The 23,741-nt window shown below is 40.2% G+C and overlaps 1 protein-coding gene across 1 annotated transcript; it reads right to left on the bottom strand.

The window, feature by feature from the left end:
- Window positions 1–13,582: 13,582 nt before the first annotated feature.
- LOC145140493 (uncharacterized) lies at window positions 13,583–14,105 on the bottom strand. Its single transcript, XM_079073965.1, has 2 exons — window positions 13,871–14,105; window positions 13,583–13,797 (listed from the first exon to the last, which is right to left on the bottom strand). The coding sequence occupies exons 1-2, from the start codon at window positions 14,103–14,105 to the stop codon at window positions 13,583–13,585; spliced, it is 450 nt and encodes a 149-aa protein (XP_078930091.1).
- Between the last annotated feature and the right edge of the window lie 9,636 nt (window positions 14,106–23,741).

The raw sequence follows: 23,741 nt of genomic DNA, 5'->3' as shown, positions 1-23,741 counted from the left end.
TAGAAATCTAAATGTTAAATCTGTGGTAGATCTAAAAGGATCAGGATGTAACATATGGCAAGTATTTGAAGTGTTGCATGGTGTCCGGCGAGAAACATTTAGAAGGACTGTGTTTGGTTATTTGTTGGACATCCCTCAATTACAAGGGGACGGGTTGCTTTTTCATAAAATGTTTCTTCATCAGTTACGGCCAGACGCAGTAATATCTCCAGATGGCATTAAGCGGTTGTATTTTAAAGTGGGAGATACTAAAATGGTTTATGGCCCCGAAGAGTTTTGTTTGATAATCGGATTTAATTTTGGAGTTTATCCAAAAATGATTGGAAAAAAAGTGTCAGAAAAGAAAATTAGTATTAAAAAAAGATGTTTATTGTGGGAACGTCTCTTTCCGAACCACACAAATAGTTCGGTGAAAATCTGTGATTTGAAAAGTTTCATTTTAAATCAGCCCTTCTTAGCAGCTACCGACGATGATGCAGTTAGAGCATGTCTCATATACGTTTTGTGTGAAGGGTTTTTGGGGAAGGAAGCAAATGATTGTGTGCCACACGACTGGTTTTTTTTTTGCTGAGAACTTGGATCGATGGAACAAGTATTATTTGTCGAATTTGAAGTTTTGTATTTTCTATTGTAATTTTTATTCTAATTAACAGTTTTATATTGTAGTTTTCTTGGGGTAGTTACTTTTGGGAGTTCACATACGATGATCTTGAGGATACCTGGAACAAAATCAATAAATATTTATCACTACCTGAGCCTCGTCAATCTTTCAAATACTCGTTGTCAGGATTTACGGCATCATTCAAGGTATACATATATGTAATTATATATTTATAAAGTATAACAAGTATGTTGTTTGTTAATAATTTTTATTAATATAATTGCTAAAATTATAGATATGGATTTATGAGATGCTTCCATATGTTCGAGGTGGTTATGTGTTACGTAAAAACAAAGATACACCTCGGATGAAGTGTTGGAGTGAAACCAAAAATTTGAAATGGGTTGATGTGAACAAGTTTTTCGATGTGACAAAGGTTTGTATATTATTTTATTTATTTAAATATTTTGTTTGAACTTTTACTGACATTATACATATGTTAATTTCTTTTAAGAGGGACGGAGACCAAGACATAGCATGACACCGACTGATAAGGAGAGAAGATCTTCTTATTATATGTCATGTCAAGAGTATGTGTATGGTGAACCGCCTTTAGTTCCATCCCCAGTACGGAAGCATTTTAGGAGGCAAGAAGAATCTTCGTGTAGTCTATCTTCTAGTGGTCGATCCCAAGCTAGAGCAAGACAAAGTCGGAAACAAAGTTTAAAAGAGTTGGTGAATCGGTTATTTGCACTCGAACAAGAGGTGTATTTGAACCGACAACGCACCGAGGTGAACATGGAAGAAGTGAATGACGAAAGTATATGGAACAACATAAATTTTGATGAACCTGCAAACTTTCAAACAAATTATTCTTTTGATGAAAAGGTTAGTGATACCCTATATTTATAATATAATTTGTTAATAAATATGTGTATTTTATTAATAATTTAAAGGTATTAATGTAGGTTTTAGATGAAGGGGGCGGACTAAAAATCACTTCCATGAGGATGTTTTTATGATAATGAAGCTGAAAAGGTTATTATACCTTATATTTATGATATAATTTGTTAATATATATATATATATATATATATATATATATATATATATATTAATAATTTAAAGGTATTAATGTAGGTTTTAGATGAAGGGGGCGGACTAAAAATCACTTCGATGGGGATGTTTTTGATGATAATGAAGCTGAAAAGGTTACTATACCTTATATTTATGATATAATTTTTTAATAAATATGTATATTTTAATAATAGTTATAACATATTAATGTAGGTGTTGGATGAAGAGGCGTTAGACGAATGGGGGCGGAGTACAAATCACTTCGATGAGGATGTTTTGGATTTGGATGATAATGAAGCTGAAAAGGTTATTATACTTTATATTTATGATATAATTTGTTAATAAATACGTATATTTTATTAATAATTATAACGTATTATTATAGGTGTTAGATGACGAGGTAATAATTATAGGGACTACAAATCACTTTGATGATAATGAAGTTACACCCGATAGACCTAGGCTTTGTAATCCATCAAATTTTATGCGTACTCCTTTCACACAGGTATACATTAAAAGCTAATACGGAAAGAATTTTTTTATGTCAAATATTCATAAAATAATGATATAAATGTTTGAGAAATGTTTTAGTTACACACGACACCAAATCCAAAGTGAAGAGCAAAGAAGAAGGTTGATACCAGATCAACAACCCCACCTCCTCCTCCAGTATTCATTGTTGATCATGACTTTTTAGTTTTGTACATGCACCTTTATATAGCAGGCGGTGTGTAACACCGTAAATTTTCAAACAAATTTTCATTTTAAAAATCATATAATAGTCATAAAACATAGTTCACAAATCTCCAAAATGACAATTTATCAAAAACACATGTTCATAAATTGTTTAAGCACAATCCAGGATCATCAAAATGTAAACTCCATCTCGTATGTGTGTGTACAATCAAGCCGGCGCCTTCCCGCGATCCAAAAAAGTACCTGAAACACATAACACATAACACGGTAAGCACGAAGATTAGTGAGTTCCCCAAAATACCACGCATAGCTCAATAGCCTCTCATGGCTATATCTCAAATAAGACCCTCCGGTCAATGTGTCTCAGTGGAACCCTCCGGTCCCACAACTCGGGTGGACCCTCCGGTCCTAACTCAGTAAAGCTCAGAATAATACACAACATAAATCACAAAGACATAATGCAAGATATTACAATACTCAATAATAGTATACAAGACCCTCCGGTCACACAAATTACCACTCAAGGTAAGTATAGTGAGAAAAGTCACCTCGTAATCAAGCAAATAAATCTCGTACACGAATCATCGATCTGGCCTCCGCCTAACACATATGATAATTATCTCTAATTAACACTCCATTCACAATTCTAAATAAACCAAGGCTATTCTCTCTCTCTCTCTAACTCTTGGAATGGGTAAAAGACCATTCTACCCCTCCATGGTCTCCATACTCCTTGTCTTGACCAAACCCTAAAGTCAACTGAAGTCAACACTCAAGTCAACATTCCATGTTAACCCGACTCGTCGAGTGCACCTATGTGACTCGTCGAGTCCCCTTGTTTCCTCAAAAGTGTCGTGAAAGTCCCCCTTAGCTCGTCGAGTTGTCTCATCAACTCGCCGAGTCACACATGCCCATACTCGTCGGGGAAAATCTTAACCGACTCGTCGAGTCAGTTCTCTGACTCGTCGAGTCCTTTTATACTCTATTCTCATTCAGACATTTTAAGGCAGATTTACAACCCCAAACTCTAGATCTAGCCTCCCAAGGCTAATATAGCACGTAAAGTTGCAAGCTTTACATTCATGCATGGCACTTAGGGCTTGAAATGCCAAAACAACTTCCATTTAGGGTCTTAATCATGAATTCTATTCTATTAGCTAGATAAAGCTGGGACCTTTGGATTCTAGGGACCTCACAAGGTCCATATCTGAAGTCTCACTCTCTTGGTAAGCTCAACACACTCAAAGACTCAAGGAAAGATGGAATAATCCCTAAAACTCCATAAAATGAGATCTAATCAAACTAATGAGCTAGGTGGAGACTTTTTACCTTCAACAGAAGCTCTAGATGAAATAACACCAGTTCCAATAGTCTCTTCTCGTTCCTTGCTTTGATACTCCACTCTTCTCTTCAAAACGTTCACTAAAATGCCCAAAGATTAGCTCTCTCTCTCTCTCTCTCTCTATAGGCGATTAGGGTTTCACATAGGGGAGTAGGGTGGCTGGTGAGGCGGACATGAGGGCTTAAGGTCCTTTAAATAGGACCCAACCCCAGAGAATTAGTGTTTCCTCTCACAGCGCCAACTCGCCGAGTTGGTCTCTCCGACTCGTCGAGTTGGTCATAAAACCCACGTGGTCAACCCGCCTCTACTCGACGAGTTGGGGCGCCAACTCGCCGAGTTGCTCAAACAATGCATAAATAAATAAATATATAAATATTATACCTGGGAGTCGGGATGTTACAATTCTCCCCCACTAGAATCAAACTTCGCCCTCGAAGTCATGCTCTGGAAACAACTCTGGGTACTGTTCGTGCATCTCGGACTCCGGCTCCCAAGTCCACTCGGATCCCCTGCGGTGCTCCCACTGCACCTTCACCAGTCGCACCTCCTTGTTCCTCAGGGTCTTAACTTTTCTAAAGAAAATAGCTATCGGTCTCTTAATGTAATTCAGGCTAGCATCTACTTGAATGTCCTCTAAGGGTACCATTGTCGTCTCATCAGCTACACACTTCCTCAACTGGGACACGTAGAAGGTGTTATGAATCTGGCTCAACTCTGCGGGTAGCTCCAACCGATAAGCTACCTTCCCCACTTTGGAAGTCACTCTGAAAGGACCGATATATCTAGGACCCAACTTTCCCCGCTTCCTGAATCGGATCACCCCTTTCCACGGGGATACCTTCAGGAGGATAAAATCTCCAACCTGGAACTCTAGCTCGGATCGTCGCCGGTCTGCGTAACTCTTCTGACGACTTTGAGCTGTCAGTAGCCTCTGTCTGACCTGCTGAATCTACTCAGTCCTCTTGAGTACTATCTCAGTGCTACCGATCACTCTCTGCCCTACCTCTCCCCAACAAATGGGAGTCCGACACCTCCTCCCATATAAGAGCTCAAAGGGAGGCATACCAATACTGGAATGATGGATGTTGTTATAAGAAAACTCAGCCAAGGGCAAATAGGTGTCCCAACTTCCTCCGGAGTCCATAACACATGCACGCAGCATGTCCTCAAGCATTTGAATCATCCGCTCACTCTGCCCATCTGTCTGTGGGTGGTATGCGGTACTGAAGTTCAATCGGGTACCCAACTCCTCATGAAACTTCTTCCAGAACCTGTAAGTAAAACTCACATCCCGATCTGACACTATCGATGTCGGTACTCCATGCTGTGTCACCACCTCTCTCACATAAATCTCGGCCAATTTCTCTGTAGAAGAGCTCTCACTGATAGCAAGGAAGTGAGCACTCTTCGTCAGCCGGTCCACAATCACCCATATCGCATCGACACCTCGCGCGGTTCTAGTTAACTTGGTGATAAAATCCATGGAAATTTGTTCCCACTTCCACTAGGGAATCTCTAGAGGCTGTAACGGGCCATATGGACTCTGGTGCTCATCCTTAACCCGGCGATAGGTTAAGCACCTCTCGACTACCCATGCCACATCCCTCTTCATATAGGGCCACCAGTAATCTCTCTTCAGATCCAAATACATCTTAGTGGCTCATGGATGGATCGAGAATCTCGATCTATGTGCCTCCTCCATCAGTATGCGCCAATCTCCACCGGTATAGGGCACCGAAATCCGCCCACGGAAAGTCATAAGCCCCGACTATCTGTCTCAAACTCGGAAACCTGTCCGATCACCCGCTCCCTCTTGCGGTTCTCTGGTTTCACGGCCTCTACCTGGGCCGCTCGGATGGTATCTAAGACTGGAGTCATCACCGTCATCCTCATACACATATCTCGAATCGGTGCACTCACTGCTCTACGGCTCAAGGCATCGGCTACCACATTAGCCTTGCCTGGGTGATATAATATCTCGCAGTCATAGTCTTTCACTACATCCAACCACCTCCTCTGTCTCATATTCAGGTTGGGTTGATCCATGAGGTACTTCAGACTCTTATAATCCGTGTATATGGTGCACCGGACTCCATACAGATAGTGGCACCAGAACTTGAGGGCGAACACCACTGCCCCCAACTCCAAATCATGGGTGGGATACCTCGTCTCATGAGGCTTCAACTGCCTCGATGCATATGCAATCACGTGTCCCCTCTGCATCAACACATCTCCCATCCTTGATATAGATGCATCACAGTAAACTACGAAGTCCTCCACTCCCTCGGGAAGGGATAACACTGGAGCTTCGCACAATCTCTAGCGAAGAGTCTCGAATGAGGCCTACTGCTCGGGTCCCTAGGCAAAAGTAACACCCTTCCGGGTCAATCTCATAAGAGAAACGCTAATCTTGGAGAAATCCCTGATAAATCTCCGGTAGTAACCTGCCAAGCCAAGAAAACTCCTGATCTCGGATGAGGATCTCGGCACCTCCCACCGCATAACTGCCTCAATCTTGGCCGGGTCGACCAAAATCCCATTCTGATTAACGAGGTGCCCTAGGAACTAGACCTCTCGTAACCAGAAATGACACTTGGAGAATTTGGCGTAAAGCCTCTCCGTCCTCAATACTCCAAGAATCTCCCGAAGATGCTCCTCGTGTTGCTCTCTGGACCTCGAGTATACTAGGATATCGTCGATGAACACGATCACCGATTGATCCAACATGGGCCTGCATACCCAGTTCATGAGATCCATGAACGTTTTCGGTGCATTGGTGAGTCCGAAAGGCATCACCACAAACTCGTAGTGCCCATAACGAGTCCTAAAGGCCGTCTTCTGGATATCCTCCTCGCAAACTCTCATCTGATGATATCCAGATCTCAAATCAATCTTGGAAAACCAAGATGCCCCCTGCAACTGATCGAATAAGTCGTCGATCCTCGGTAGTGGATAACAGTTTTTGACCGTCAGCTTGTTCAACTCCCGATAATCAATGCACATCCGGTGTCAACCATCCTCTTTCTTGACAAAAAGGATCAGCGCTCCCCACGGTGAGCTACTCGGTATGATGAATCGCTTCCCCAGCAGCTCCTGGAGCTGTGAGGACAACTCCTGCATATCAGGCGGCGCAAGGCGGTAAGGTGCCTTGGCAATAGGTGTCGCACCCGGAACCAAATCAATCTGGAACTCTACATGCCTCTCGGGAGGCACACCCGGCAACTCCTCGGGGAAAACATCCATGAACTCGCACACTATCGGAACCTCGGAGATAGAACTCGGCCTCTCTGTCGCAACCCGCGTATCCATCACGTACGCCAAAAAGCCCGTACAACGCTGTTGTAGACTCTGTCTCACTCTGGCAGCAGAGCAGAAAGCTAATCCAGATCTGGTACCCTCGCCATACACCGTAAGCACTCCCCACTAGGGTCTCGTATGGTCACCATCTGACGCTCACAGTCGATCACAGCTCCAAACCGACTCAACCAATCCATGCCCACTATGACACAAACATCACCCATGGCTATCGGCACCAGATCTATCGGAAACTCAACACTAAAAATATCTAGTACACATCCTCATAATACATCAGTGGAAAAAACCGCGTGCTCGTCGGCTATAGAAACCCTCAGAGGTCAACTCAACACCTCTCGCCTGACACTGATGTGACGACTAAAAGCTAAAGAAACGAAGGATCGACTCGCACCCGAGTCAAATAACACCAAAGAAGGTACAGAACACACAAGAAAAGTACCTATATACAACACGGTGTAAGCAAAACAAATCTAAAAATAACAGGAATAAGGAAATACGTACCAGCCACGACATCAGGTGTTGCGCGGATCTCCTCCACTGTCAGTTGAAAAGCTCTCCCGCGAGCCTTCGGTGCCTCGACCTTTGCTGGTCGACTATCATTAGCTCGCAAAGCAGCAGGAGTGGAACCCTGGGCTGATCCTTGAATGAGCTGAGGGCACTCGACCTTTCGATGGTCGGTCTGGTTGCAGTGAAAGCAAACTGCAAACCCCTTAGGGCAATCCCTCGTCGGGTGCCCCTCTTTGCCACATTTGTAGCAAATCCCTGCCCGACACGATCCCTCGTGACTCTTACCGCACTTGCCACAAGTGCGGCCCTTCTGGCCCCCAATTCTCGTATCAGCGGGTTTTGCCCGCTTCGTCGCCGGCTGCGACTGCACTAGTCTCCGGTCTCTCCCATGAGACTCCCCCTCCTCCCTAGCCTGTAACTCTAGCTCAATCTCCCTGCGCCTGGCATTGGTCTGAAGCTCAGCCAATGTCCGGTATGATGAGTTCACCACAAAATCTCATATATCCCTCCTCAGTATGCTTAGATATCGGCTCACACGTGCCTGCTCAGTACACACGTCCTCAGGGCAAAACAGCGCCCTCTCATGGAACATCTTTGTGATCTCGGTCATAGTTTCTATCTTCTGCTTGAGAGACAAACTCCTAAGCCAACCGTTACCTCTCCACTTGGGGAACATACTCATCTCTGAACAGCTGTTTAAACCTCTCCCATGTCACTGCAGCATGATCTGCAGGAGTAAAGCTGGTAGTCACAAACTTCCACCAGTCCTTCGCTCCCAAGCGAAGCTGGTTCAGTGCAAACCGAACTCTCAGGTGCTCAGGGCATGAACACGTGTAAAACCATCCCTCAATGTCGGAGATCCATCTCATAGCAGCAATCGGATCATGTGTCTCATCAAACTCTGGTGGCTTCGTGTTGCTGAACTCCCGAAACAACAACGAGTCACCCCCCTGTGGTCTCGAAGCAGCTATGGTTGCGGTGGCTACGACAGCGGCAGCCTCAGTAACAGCAGCATAACGCTCATCGAAGATCTCAATCAACGTGGTCTTAATAGACCCAAACATCTCCTGTATCGCCTCTCGGATAGCTGCACCAACCTCAGCATGGATGATCATGCGGATCTCCTCATCACTGGTACCACTGGTGCCCTCGGGGTAGTGGCGTGTACCCACCATAATGTCTCTGAAATACAACACGAAAATAATCAGAGACCCATTGGAGCATACTCACACTCGATTTCCTGCCCCTACATGCTCCTTAGTATCCTAAGATTCTTACTTGGGTTGCATACAGATCCGGTGTTTTTAGTAGTACGGGCCTAATACTACCTTCCACACCAACCTGTAGTCGCCCCAAGTCCTCCTCCTAGGATTCCAATTCAGAAGTACTCTATCCCTCACGAATATCAGACTACTCTCTTTCAGTAGACTCCTCATATACTCATCTAGGTACCTCTCCTAGATTATCCCTCGACTCAGAACTCTTTCTAAGTGATTCATGCTAGATACTCCTACTCAGCACATACTCAAGGCAAACAACAGATAGCAGCAACTCATAGGTTAAGGCATCACAAATCAGGAAACACTAGCCCTAAATATGAAATACCTAGCCTATCCTCTAGCATTCATTCCTAACATCTCATATATATCACATAACACAAATAAGTAAGGGTATTTTGGGAAATCACCATTCAGGCTCTGGCTGATTGTACACACTGCTCCACTCGTTTTTCTCATAAACTCTTTCTCATTTTGGAAAAATCATTTCTTTTGAAAATTTTTCTCAAATCCTCAGTTTGAGTCCAGACACACCCGAAGGTACATCCGAATCCCTCAAACCAAGGCTCTGATACCAACTTGTAACACCGTAAATTTTTAAACAAATTTTTCATTTTAAAAATCACATAATTCTCATAAAACATAGTTCACAAATCTCCAAAATGACAATTTATCAAAAACACATGTTCATAAATTGTTTAAGCACAATCCAGGATCATCAAAATGTAAACTCCATCACGTATGTGTGTGTGTGTGTACAATCAAGTCGGCGCCTCCCCGCAATCCAAAGAAGTACCTGAAACACATAACACATAACAAGGTAAGCATGAAGCTTAGTGAGTTCCCCAAAATACCACACATAGCTCAATAGCCTCTCATGGCTATATCTCAAATAAGACCCTCCGGTCAATGTGTCTCAGTGGAACCCTCCGGTCCCACAACTCGGGTGGACCCTCCGGTCCTAACTCAGTAAAGCTCAAAATAATACACAGCATAAGTCACGCAGACATAATGTAGGATACCACAATACTCAATAATAGCATACAAGACCCTCCGGTCACACAAATTATCACTCAAGGTAAGTATATTGAGAAGACTCGCCTCATAATCAAGCAAATAAATCTCGTACACGAATCACTGATCTAGCCTCCGCCTAACACATATGATAATTATCTCTAATTAACACTCCATTCACAATTCTAAATAAACCAAGGCTATTCTCTCTCTCTCTCTCTCTCTAACTATTGGAATGGGTAAAAGACCATTCTACCCCTCCATGGTCTCCATACTCCTTGTCTTGACCAAACCCTAAAGTCAACTGAAGTCAACACTCGAGTCAACAGTCCATGTTGACACGACTCATCGAGTGCACCTATGTGACTCGTCGAGTCCCCTTGTTTCCTCAAAAATGTCGCGAAATTCCCCCTTATCTCGTCGAGTTGTCTTATCAACTCGCCGAGTCACACATGTCCATACTCGTCGGGGAAAACTTTAACCGACTCGTCGAGTCAGTTCTCTGACTCGTCGAGTCCTTTTAGACTCTATTCATATTCAGATGTTTTAAGGCAGATTTACAACCCCAAACTCTAGATCTAGCCTCCCAAGGCTAATATAGTACGTAAAGTTGCAAGCTTTACGTCCATGCATGGCACTTAGGGCTTGAAATGCCAAAACAACTTCCATTTAGGTTCTTAACCATGAAATCTCTTCTATTAGCTAGATAAAGTTGGGACCTTTGGACTCTAGGGACCTCACAAGGTCCAGATCTGAAGTCTCACTCTCTTGGTAAGCTCAACACACTCAAAGCCTCAAGGAAAGATGGAATAAGCCCTAAAACTCCATAAAATGATATCTAATCAAAGTAATGAGCAAGGTGGATACTTTTTACCTTCAACAGAAGCTCTAGATGAAATAACACCAGATCCAATAGTCTCTTCGCGTTCCTTACTTTGATACTCCACTCTTCTCTTCAAAAAGTGCACTAAAATGCCCAAAGATTAGCTCTCTCTCTCTCTCTCTCCCTCTCTCTATCTCTCTCTCTCTCTCTCTTAGCTCAATATAGACGATTAGGGTTTCACACAGGGGAGTAGGGTCGCTGGTGAGGCGGACATGAGGGCTTAAGGTCCTTTAAATAGGACCCAACCCCGGAGAATTAGGGTTTTCTCTCACAGCACCAACTCGCCGAGTTGGTCTCTCCGACTCGTCGATTTGGTCATAAAACCCACGTGGTCAACCCGCCTCTACTCGACGAGTTGGGGCGCCAACTCGTCGAGTTTCTCAAATAACTCATAAATAAATAAATATATAAATATTATACGTGGGAGTCGGGATGCTACACGGTGAGGTTGTGTTAACAAATTATTTTTTTCATGCGTATATCGTGCAACACAGATTCTACAATTTGGAGCTCATTATTTGGGCATACACATGACGACTGGTTAGATGAAGCAGTAAATATTTATAAATTTATGCTTATAATTGATTTTTTGTTTATTAATTTATAACAAAAGAACCATAACCTTCGCAGCATGTCACGATTTGGACTAGACTGTTGATGGAGAGACGGTTTGAAGCTAACCGGTATACTATAATGCCTCCAAATTTTTTTTGTTTTCCATCTTCTGGAAGATAGTAATGATTGGAGGGCATTTATATCTGGGATACCTACATACCCCGACATTATGGTTCCTTGGTGGGATGTGGATAAGGTATATTATTAGTTTTATTGAAATTACATTCATTAGTATCATTTTTTGTATTGAAATATTAATAAGTAATTATTTTTTGAACTTTGTGCAGGTTTATATGCCGATTCACTCCTATCCAAATCATTGGTTGTCTGGGGAACTACGAATGGAGTCAATGGATCTCCATCTATATGACAGTCTCGGTAGGAGTGTGTTTGAAAATTTTAAGTCAAATGGAACTTTTAGAAAATTTGAGGCGCGGGTGGCAAAAATTTTAGACAAAATTAAGTACTGGCAAAGGAGGAACATCCCAAGGAGACCATTGAATATGACATTTACTCTCGAATATAATGTTCCCCAACAAAGAAGCGGGTTGGGAGATTGTGTTGTATTTGTTTGTATGTTTATGGAACAACTAGTATCAGGACAACCAATACGTGAATTTATAGACCCAAAAAATGCATCTTTAGAGTTTCGTCAAAGGATGGCCAAAATTTATTGGGGATCGTGTGTTGGTCCTATGTAGTTGGATGTGATATGTATGTAACTTAATGTTTGATTTATAAATTCAAGTGTTTCATTAGGAAAAGTAATTTTATATATAGTGCAATACACATTATCGTCATACATAATATAATTATAACTTTAAAAGTTAAGAAATAATAAAGATTACACCCTCTTTATTGACGTTAGAACTTCAAAGTTAACCAAAAGACCTAAACCTTACAGCTTGTAAAAAATAATTGCCAAGAACAACACCCAACTACAAACCAAGGCTATCTTCAACTTATTATTTTTAGATTGAAAGTTTTTATTCAACTTAGCGACCTTAGCTATTATCATAGAAGATTGGTCCTTCTCTTCATCAACCCAACAGATAAACCCACATTTTGGCCATGTCAAATAGTCATCTATGTGTAGTCATTTCCAACTTTGACTAGATTTGCAGATTACTACAGTGACTTGTCATATCAAACAATCATCTATAAATTTCAACTCTAATTATGAAATGGTTGCCTTTGGACTATGATTTGCATATTACTAGGATGTATAAATATGACATATACGATCGTTTTCCTATTAAAAATACTATATATAATCTCAACTTTATTATGAGTTCATCCTTAAAGTTCCAAATTTGCTCATGCGACAAAGTAGATTGTTACTACTGTGATCAAGTCGACCCCTTTGTTACACCCTCTTAGATTAATATGTTTGTTTACCGTTAATTTCCAAGTATTTTTAAAAATCATGTATAAAAACTTCATTTGCTCTTATGATATTCAAACTAAATTAAAATATAAAAGCATAAGAACAACATCTTAGAAAATTAATAAAAACATTACAATACATAATAAATTAACAACTCTTCAGTTTAAGGTAGTTTTAAATAATAATTGGTGTTATAGCTCTGTGAACAACTCGCAGAAGCCCCAATATTAAATGTCATCTCCATAGTAGGAATTCTCGTGCGACTTGCTCCACTGTCGGACGCCCTTCCAGAACAATTATTTCTCTTGTGTCCTGCTTGACCGCATGTAGAACACTCTTTTCTTATTGGTCCTTCGCCTTGGGATGGAATACGTTCTGTGTTTCTTGACCTGCCTGGCTGACCTTTATCTATAATAGGTGTCCTAACAGTCATCAAATCATCGAGGATCTCCCAATCAGATGGCTTTGGCAAAGGGTTTACTGATTCCTCATATGTTCTCCTCAATGTTTCGGTATTGTTAACGTTACCATAAACGGTCACGTTAAATGTAACAGAAAGTATAAACGAGACGTTATCTCGTCAGGACCTTGGCCAAGGCTCGGCCTTGGCCCAAGCAGTCCAGCACCGGGGTGGCAGTTCGTTTCCCTCCATGAGGGATGAATATCCCCCGTGATCTTAACTTGATCGTCGGAGTGACGTCCCGGGAGAGCACCTGGTCGTCCCTCTAACGATTCTTCTGTGTTGTGTTCTCAAGAAAACTTCCAGGACAGATCCATCATCCGGCATTCAAACCCCTGTAGAGAATGTCACAAGAGGTATGGTAAGCTTTTAATGCATACATCAAGCAGTCTTGGTAATTGTTGATTGTTAGCACTCTATGACATGACCACAAGGTATGTCGTCAAGTTGCCAATGCCTACATGTACATGTCATTTGTTGGAAATCAACAATGACGTTTTGTGTCCCCTTTTTGACCTTGCATTTCTTACTTGATATCATGCGAGCATCCCAATTACTAAAAGTATTTTTATTTTGTTTTACAATATCATCGGCCCAAGAGGTGAGTATTGTTGTTGCTTCCGCTAAAAAATATAGAAAATTACACAGTTAAGATCAATAACATTTAACACAAACATTAATATTACAACTTACTACCTGAAAAGTTACGTCTTTGAAGCCACCACTGTTGCATTGTTGCATGAAAAAAATCGATCAACATCAGTATCGTCACCTTACGTGCATGTCTAGATAATGCATTTATATACTCCACACTATTGGAGGACATAAGATTGTATCGGTTGCCTCTAAAATGTGCCCTAGAGCAAGTTTCAGGATTTATACTTTGTAAGTATTCCCATACTGGTTCTTTTGTCTTTTTCATAAGGTCCATGGCAGCATTAAAACCATCAACTGTATAGGCTCTACAAGCCTCCCAAAAAATTCCATTAACCGTCTTACTCTTCCCCGTATCTAGCTACTATGTTGAAATAAAAGTTGACACCACATATTCCGTGATGAGCGTAAGGAAAAATGTTGGCAACAGATGTCGCTATAGATGGATACCTATCAGATATAATTGTAAGATCCTCCATATTTCCTATGCAATCACGTAGTTTTTGAAAAAAAACATGTCCAAGAATCTGTACACTCATTTTTACATATACCATATGCAACCGTAATATTTGGTTTTGTCTGTCCTTAATAACTGCAAGTAACATGGTACCTTTGAACTCGCCATTTAGGTGGGCTCCATCTACTACAAGGTTCGAGTTACAACAATTGAAAAAAGCACGTACCTACAATACATTGCATATCTATTCAAATACACTGATTATAGTTAGGTACACCAAAATAAAAATAATAATAATAATATATAGTAATACTAACCGAGCAATCAAGTGCGACATACAAGAACTCAAACTGATCATCACCATCTGTTTGAATATGTGTCACCATGTTGGGATTATGTTTGACCAAATTGTGGAAATAAGCCGGAAGTTTGGTAAAAGAATCCTCTTTCGTACCCCTAAACAACAACAGTGCATATTGCTTCGCACACCAAGTCTGACGGTATGAGATACTGATTTTCAATTGAGCATTCATATCATTAATAATATCTTGTCCCCGATATACTCTACTATAATCTTAAGCAAAAACATCAGCAAGATATTCACCCAAAACATGTTTGTTTTCTTGTCGATGAGTAGGTTGCAACATTGTTGAAGAACATGTGAGTACGTCAAAAAATTTATTCACTTGGAAAAGTCCGCCAGAATTTTTTATTCCTTTTGCTCTTAGTAACCAAGAACAATTTTTCCCAACACACACAACCTCATACCTTGATTTGATCGATCTACTTGTCTTCGTCTGAAAACCTTCTTGAAGACATTTTTTCCCAATCGCCCGTTTAGAAGGTCTTTGTTCTTAAATATACGGAGACATTCAATCTTTTGATGATTGACGTCTACCATCTGTGATAGGATATCTTCATTAACATCAACTGGACATGATGGTAGAGGGTGCATCCCGTGAAAAATCGTATCGGTAAACTTAGCTTTACGTTCATCACCCAACTCATCTCCATCATAATTGCTTTCTAAGTCGGTTATATCTAAAGCTATATCAGCAACATCAATAAAATCCCTGTAACCATGTACATTTTCATCTTTCTGAATCATAATTTTTTTCTTTTTACTATTATCTACTCCACCCATATTCATAACTTTAACTTCTTGTTGGGGAACGTCAACATAACAACCACCCACATCATTATGATATGAGACCGAACCTGAACCTAAACCTCCTTCCTGAGTGCTCATCACCATTCTAAAAACAACCATGCAAATGATCAGAACATAACCATGAATCCTAATCCAACACGCTTCCTAGACTCCCTGTGAATCTCCTCGATTCGAGTATGGATCCTGTGCTTTTAGTAGTACGGGCCCAATACTACCTTCCACACCTATCCATACTTTCCTCAAGAATCATCATGAATCCTCTAAGTCACCTTCTCAAGCTGATACTCCAATAAATCGCTAAAACAATGCAACTAAACCTACTGAACACTTGCTAGGCTTTCCTAGGTTTCCGACCTCACCGTGCCATCAGCTGCTAAAGAACCCCCCATAATGTCAGTTAACCACCTCATGAATACAATCACATGTAACAAAGATTAGATAATCCTTCGAGTAAAGGACTCATCCCTACAACGGTTAGACTCAAACGAGAGTTTCACAATTGGGTCAAATCCATCACTCTGAAATTATTCAACCTTTGTCACATGAGACTTAGCATATTCACTTAATAGCTAACTCGCATCACTTAAGAGTTCCACAAAGCATAAAGCAAGCAGCATTCATGCAGTAGCACTCCAATCCACAGATCAATTAAGAGGGCTTCTCAAGCTTACTGGCTACCAGCGTCTTCGTTGCACTAAAATTCTTCCTAGATTCTTCTAGGGCAACCACCACATTATTCCTCACTAACAGCTGCAGAAGGAACTCTCCCTAACACCCTCTAACTGGCTTACGAATACAATTAAATGTCACCGATAGCAGATAATTCTTCGAATTAAAGGTCTCACACTACAACGGTTAGACTCAAACGAGAGATGCGCAATAGTGTTAAAACCTAACCTTCTAAAATTATCCAGTCTCAATAATATGTAACTTAGTATATTCACTTACTGGTTAGTCGAAGTTATTGGGAGCTCCTAAAAGCACAAATAAGAACCTATACAGGCAATCCTATCACTGACTGGTCAGTACTAGCATGCAAGTCTACAAGCTCATAGAGCACGCATACAAAGGCATTTCTACTAGATCCTCAGCCCTAATCTAGCATGCAATTTTCATAACATAGAATAAAAACTAATAACATGCATGGGTATTTTAGTAAGACTTACTTGAGCTCGGCCGATTTCACGCATCACACCCTTTCTTTTGTTAGAAAACCCTTTAAGAAAACTTTTATTTTATGAAAATTTCACCAAACCCTCAGTTTTATTTCAGACACACCCGAGAGTATGTCTGAATTCCTCAAACCAAGGCTCTGATACCAACTTGTAACGACCCAACAATTATGAGGTAAAAATTTTATTTTTAATAAAATCAAAACACCAATTACCTTTTGTTCAAACATTTAAAAGTATTCGATAATAAAACAGTCATCAGAGTACAATCCCAAAATCTTCATAATGCGAAAACATGGGTGGATGCGCTGCGATCAAGCCGAGCCCTTTCTTTACAAACTGCAAGTACCTGAAACAAAAACTAAAATCATAAGCACGAAGCTTAGTAAGTTCCCCAAAATACCACATACTAATCAAACATACTGCCAAGCATATTTGGGTACTTGCCTACCCCTTCGGTCTATCTCAATCGGATACTAACAAGCATATATGGGTGCTTGCCTACCCCTTCGGTCTATTTCAAACGGATACTATCAAGCATATATGGGTGTTTGCCTACCCCTTCGGTCTATTTCAACTGGATACTATCAAGCATATTTGGGTGCTTGCAATCCCCTTTGGTCTATTTCAAACGGATACCGGGTTTATTTCACCCCCAACTAGTACCACATAGTATCATAACAAAATCACATAATCGTCAAGCAAATATAGGCATAATTGACAATTGTCACAAAGACAATCATCACACTACATCATAAACTAGTGGGCCAGAATTGGTGCCTTCGACACACGAATACTGCAAAGGAAGACTCACCTCAAACCGCTGATAACCAACTAACTGCTCGGGTCGCTGAACTGGATAACCTCGCACCAACTAATACAATCTTAATTAATAATTAACCCGATAACTCAAAATCCGAGGCCCAGTCCGTAATTCAACTTCCTAAAGGTTAAAAGACCATTTTACCCTTTTCTTACTTGGCCCAAAGCCAAGGTCCAACCCATTAGCACGAGAAGCCTAAATCTCTAAATGGAAACTCAAAGCCCAATATGGCCCAACTTCCTAATTGGGCCCAAAAACTATCATGGGACCAAAACCAATAAAGCCCACAGCCTAACCATGGCCCAAAGTCAGAAGTTCAATAGCCTAACAAGGCCCAACTCAAAAAGGTCCAAAACAGCTGAACTGGGGAGTAAGCCCTGCGTACTCACCCTCGAAGCAACCGGTACAAGCCAATGATGCAAGAATCCAGCATTACGTTGAGCGTATTCCCATGTATGTCCAGCGTACTCGTCAGAGTCCATAAAAACAACATTAAGCTTTAATGGGTTAAGCCAAGTTGTTCAAAAGAAAGATCTGGTCCCTAGGCAAGTTCTTAAACAATAAAGTTGCCAACTTTACTCTCTTACAAGCCATAATGGGACTCAACACCTAAAAAGAAGCTTAATAAGGGTCTTAATACTTGCATAACTTTACTATATTATTCTCTTACAAGCCTTAATGGGCTGAGAATAATAGGGTTTGATATTGAGTTAAGGAGCTTAAATAGGGTCCAAGACCATAAATTAGGGTTTGCATGAAAATGGAGTACGCCCTACATACTGTGACAACCCGAAAATTTTTTGCTTTAAAAGCTCAGTCAGTCAACTCAACTGAGTGTCAGACTCATTTTTATTGAGTTCTAGCCTGGTTAAAGGTCATTCTAAGGAGTTTTAAGCCTAATACACTTAAGGAATGAGTGTTAGAATGTACCTGCTAGAGACACTGTTCAACAAATCAAGCCTTAACCTTTTCCTTTAGAGTTCACGGCCACAACACTTGAGTTTACGGCCGTAAACTCAAGGTGGGCCATAAACTCCCTCCATATAGGCTCATTTCCTTCAACTTTCTTCATTCTTTCATTTCCAACTCAAGAACACTCCATTTCTCTCTCAACTATCATCCCGATTTTCATCCTAGATCTTCAAAAGTTGTAAGTGTTCTTCCTTGATTAGTTAATACATTTCTTAATCTAGTTACACTCTTTGATTTCATCCATGGAAATCAACTTTTCTTAGATCTTCAAGTTTCACCAAGAACACCAAGAACACACACTAGTGTTCTTGGCCAAAATCAACCATTTCAAGCCTCTATATCGTAAGTACTCTTCCCTACACTTGATATCTAGTTAGGACTCATGCCTAGAGCCTTGAAAACATCAAAAACACAAGAACAAAAGGAGTTTGCGGCCAAGCCATCTCCCATGGCCGTAAACCCCTTTAAGGGTGCCATTTTGGCCATAAACCCTCCTAGATGCAAAGCTTGTGACCTAGAACCCTTCATTGATGGGAATAGGACCTTAAACTACTCTCAAATGCATAATGACCATGAGTTTACGGCTGTAAACGCCTTTGGGCCGTAAACTCATCAAAAGCCTCCATTGAGTTGGTCATTCTCATCCTTGTGTAGAGCAAAAGTCCCTAAAACTTCCCTAGCCTTCAAACACACACTTATGCATGTTTGACCATGAGTTTACGGCCGTAAAATCCCTTTGGCCGTAAACCCATGGTAGTAAACTCATGGTATTACCATTCCACTCTCCTTTGATGAATCACATGTGATTCCAACACTTGGTCAAAGTGTTTCCTAGTCCCGGAAGGTGTTTCCTTTCATATAGTTGCTTACAAACACTATATTCATGCCAATATATGTCATTTAGGACTTGTTGTGTCTCGGGACTTCATTCATGGAACTTTTCATCCTTACGCGCGCATTCGTTGAATCACCCACATCAGGTGAGTTCATACCCCGTAATGAATCTTTTAACTGTTTTAAATGCTTTTAAGGGGGGGGAATACAAGTTGAACACAATGATAATTGTGTAAATGTTTGTTATATATACATCTTTCAATAGATTGCTTATGTCTTTTATAAGTGCTCAAAACTTTTCAAAAACTCTTTTAAAGTTATGTTACTTCATAGTTTAACAAAACTCCGTTTTTAAAGTATAAGCATAACTTAGTAGATAAATGATTCTTTTCAATAACAGTTCAAGTAAAACATTAGTAAACTATAATGGGTATAGTTTAGAGATTCAGTTCATACTAGATACAATACACGACAACAGAACGAACATACTATATGAGAAATAGAACATACTATATGAGAAACAGAACGAACATAATAAGTTGCTATAGCATGGAACTACTACAGGATCTATATATACCAATAAATCACTAACTCATTGTTCTAAACAAAATGTGATAGTTATATTGGGTATACATGATCATATAACTTTAATGTGAATTATACGGCTTGCAATTAATTGCAGAGGTCGTGTTTGGTTCCCTAAATCTCTAGACAAGGAGAGCGTATAGTCTGGGTTCTAGCCTTCACATTATGACCATTATAAAACAAACATGTTTTAAGGTCATCAGTACATCCGTATGTCATTTTAAACGACAACTGTGTACTTACATTTCCCATTTCTTTCATGAAGTGACAGTACCACTTGAAAGTCAAACGCAAACTATTTTCGAGTTAAGATAGTTATAAACTAGGGAAAACTTACATTTTACAAACGACAAACAGAGAAGTCGAGTCTAGTACATTCAGTAGAAAGGGGCCATAATGCTAACCTTATGATTCCTTAACGTATACATCAAAGGATATATATATAACAATAGGATCCGACAGATAACAGGATGTGTGTTCTCCGCTTCACTTCCTATTCCTTGTTTGGTTGTGGGCTTGGAACGGATTCACCCAATCTATTATCTATTCGATTTTAGCTATATATATATATATACATATATATATATATATATATATATATATATATATATATATATATATATATATATATATATATATATATATATATATATGTTCAGTATACATTAAGTCATCATAAGGGTACCAGGTATGGGTCAAGTCATAGGACATAAAGTCAATGCACAGTTTTCTAGTACAAAACATACTTTCCAAATTAGAACTTTTGGTATTCAAAACTAGAAACTTTCCAGTAAAGGGTTTAATCCATTTTATTAAACCAGTATAAACTTAAAGGAATTTAGGTGATTGACTCTATAATACCTTAGTTTATACATCATGGTTATATATCATTAATACCCAACAGGTAGTTAGATGTGTGCTTTCCGCCTTACTTCCTGTTCCTTGTTTAGTTGTGGGCTTAGGGCAGATTCACCCAATTAACTATCTATTCGATATTAGATCAAATATAGCCAGTATAAACTAAGTGATTATAGAAGTAATCACTGTGGTCACCATTTTATTATAAGAAATAAGGGTTTTTTTAAAGAATCTTTTCATTAAATATAAAGGAACTATTACAATTAACTCCATGAGTAACAAGTGAATACGCCAGGGTTATATACAATAATGATCTAACAAACAATGGGATGTGTGCTATCCGCCTTACTTCCTGTTCCTTGTTTGGTTGTGGGCTTAGGGCAGATGCGCACAGTCGATTGTTTGTTTACTCTGAGTTTTATATAACTTGTATCCATTTAGTACTCATAGAAAGGATTGTAGAATCATTTTTACGTATCTTTCATCAAAGTAGGAAATATAGGATTTTCTAGAGGAATAGACGAACTTTTCTAAACAAAACTTATAACTTACTACATTTCAACTACATTTTACAACAACTTTCTACAACTTACTTACATCACTAAAATCTTATGAACTCACCATCTTAATTTCTTATCAACTCTTTCAAATAACTTGTATTCTCAGGAAACTAGTAGACAGGTACTCGCTCTGGGAAATCAGAAGATGGAGCAGTATAGCTTCAAGTCTTGTTTTGTTATTTGCATATGTATTCTATGTTTTGTGAACACACACATTGTAAACACTTTCTTTCTAATGAAATGGTTGTTCATTACTTGCTTACTATGATACATATCTTGTGATACTAAACATGACGTCCTCCACCCCCCGAACGTTTCCGCCGTTCCGGTTTTGGGGTGTGACAGATTGGTATCAGAGCATTGTTTATAGTGAACTAAGTATATCAACCGATAAAAGATATACAACTATAAATACAATGGGGCTTAAGTGCTCTGGATAATGATATATTTTAAGAGTATAACGATAAGTTATAAAAATATACCTACTTGCTTATACATGTAGACCAAGTATCACAAGAAAAACAGAACTAAAGTATTTAAAGGTTGAACACTTTCGTCAAACCTGGACAGTTATGTAATCATACCTAGGATCAATATAGCCTGATCAACTATATTCATTCGAGATGTGACCGACATGTGTTTGGGAGTTATGTGGTGTTGCAACAGTCTTAAAACTTACCTAACACCAGTTAAGAGAATTCTAGATCAAGTACATTACATTAAAGAACTATAGGAATAGTTTAGACCATGTAAACAACTTATGTGATAACTTAAAAGACCCTTATGGATAGGTCTATAATCTTGCAATGTATACTCCGAAGGTTATATATAATTGAGATTTTATAGACTTAGAATTTGTGATCTACGCTTCACTACCTGTTCCTTGTTTGGTTGTAGTTTTGGAGTAGGATCACTTATTCGAAGGTCTATTTAAGCTTGAATTATATACAACTTGTATACATTGTACAATTGTAGAAGGACTCTGTAAGGATCACCCCCATAAAGTTACCCTAAATTTCATAGATTCTTTAGACACTTCCATTCTCGCACAACAAACCCAAATAGATGTAACCACTTCCTCATAAACAGTCAAGAGAAGTTTTCAAGGAGGGATTAGCCGAAGTAACTAGAACGTCTAATGAGTCACCCTAATAAATAATAATCTTGGTTAACTAAATGAGTTAGTGGAAACACTGCTCACATTACGTGTTAGGATTACTTTCTTACATGCAGCTGGTAACAGTTATTCAGGTAACAGATATTCATTCGAGGATAGCCATTTCTAATTCATAAAGTTTATTTGGTATAGACTTTTTATGAATTATTTCCAGAACCCTGTGGAATTCAGGATCAGATACACTCAGAACTAGGATAACCTTGTCTTTCAGCTTTCGGCTTATCTCCGCTGCTATAGACTTATTCCCATATCATCTTTGTACTCTTTTAGCAAAGATTCCTCCTCGCAGATCAAACAGACGCACTACTCCGATAACTCCAACACCTCCTCCACAAATCGATACGGAAACTCTAAATGTTGCAGTAGCTGCGGCTGTGGCAACAGCCATGGCTCAATATCATCCTACCAGTTCCAGCGGAGGTGGAACACCTGTTCATTCTACTCAAGGTGAGGTCCCTGTGCGCTCGAGAGAGTGCTCCTACAAGGACTTCACCAACTTCAAACCCATTTCCTTTAATGGGAATGGTGGAGTCATCGCTCTGATGCGATGGTTCGAGAAAACCGATTCGGTCTTCGAAATCTGTTCGTGCCCAGAAAGGAGCAAAGTGAAGTTTGCTGCCTGCACCTTCTCCAAAAGAGCCCTGACATGGTGGAACAGCCATGTTAAGTCACTGACCCTATCAGTGGCTAACTCAATAGGTTGGGAAAACATAAAAGAGTTAATGCTGGAAGAGTACTGCCCAAGGGGAGAAGTACAAAAGTTGGAACAAGAACTATGGGAGCTCAAAATGGTCGGCTCAGACATAGTGGCCTTCACTGACAGGTTTAGTGACCTGGCAGCACTATGCCCCGGGATGGTTACCCCGGAGAGCAAGAAGATAGAAAGATACATCTGGGGTCTGACTACTCCGACCCAAGGAGATGTGTTGTCTTCTAACCCAGCCACATTCGATAGCGCCAAACGCCTGGCCCAGCAACTCATTGACCATGGAGTCCGCCATGGTGTGGAAGTCCTCGTTCCCGAGTCATTAAAGGGAACGGACTATAATCAGAAGTCGGGGAACAAGAGGAAGAAGAAGCAAACAACACAAGACACCCCGCAAGAGCAACAAGCGAGTACTATGTACGCCGCTACAACACCTGCTGCTCCAGCACCTACCAGTCCATATGCTGGAACCCTCCCAAAGTGTGGAAAGTGCAACTATCACCACACCAGAGTATGCCGGGAAATGCAGTGTCTGAACTGCCACAGAAAGGGACACACAGTCCGTTTCTACAGGGCACCGGCTCAACCGATCTCCCAA

This window comes from Lactuca virosa, chromosome 9, assembly GCF_052849685.1.
Source record: "Lactuca virosa cultivar CGN04683 chromosome 9, Lactuca_virosa_CGN04683_v6, whole genome shotgun sequence".
In the NCBI taxonomy this organism is placed as follows: domain Eukaryota; kingdom Viridiplantae; phylum Streptophyta; class Magnoliopsida; order Asterales; family Asteraceae; genus Lactuca; species Lactuca virosa.
This window is presented reverse-complemented; position numbering and strand designations above follow the sequence as displayed.

Bases quoted from the DNA above. Each gene is read 5' to 3' on its own strand.
- LOC145140493 (XM_079073965.1), bottom strand. From the start codon at position 14,105: ATGGACCTTATGAAAAAGACAAAAGAACCAGTATGGGAATACTTACAA. The intron at 13,798-13,870 runs GTAGTAAGTTGT...TATATTTTTTAG, and splicing joins TCAAAGACGTAACTTTTCAG to CGGAAGCAACAACAATACTC.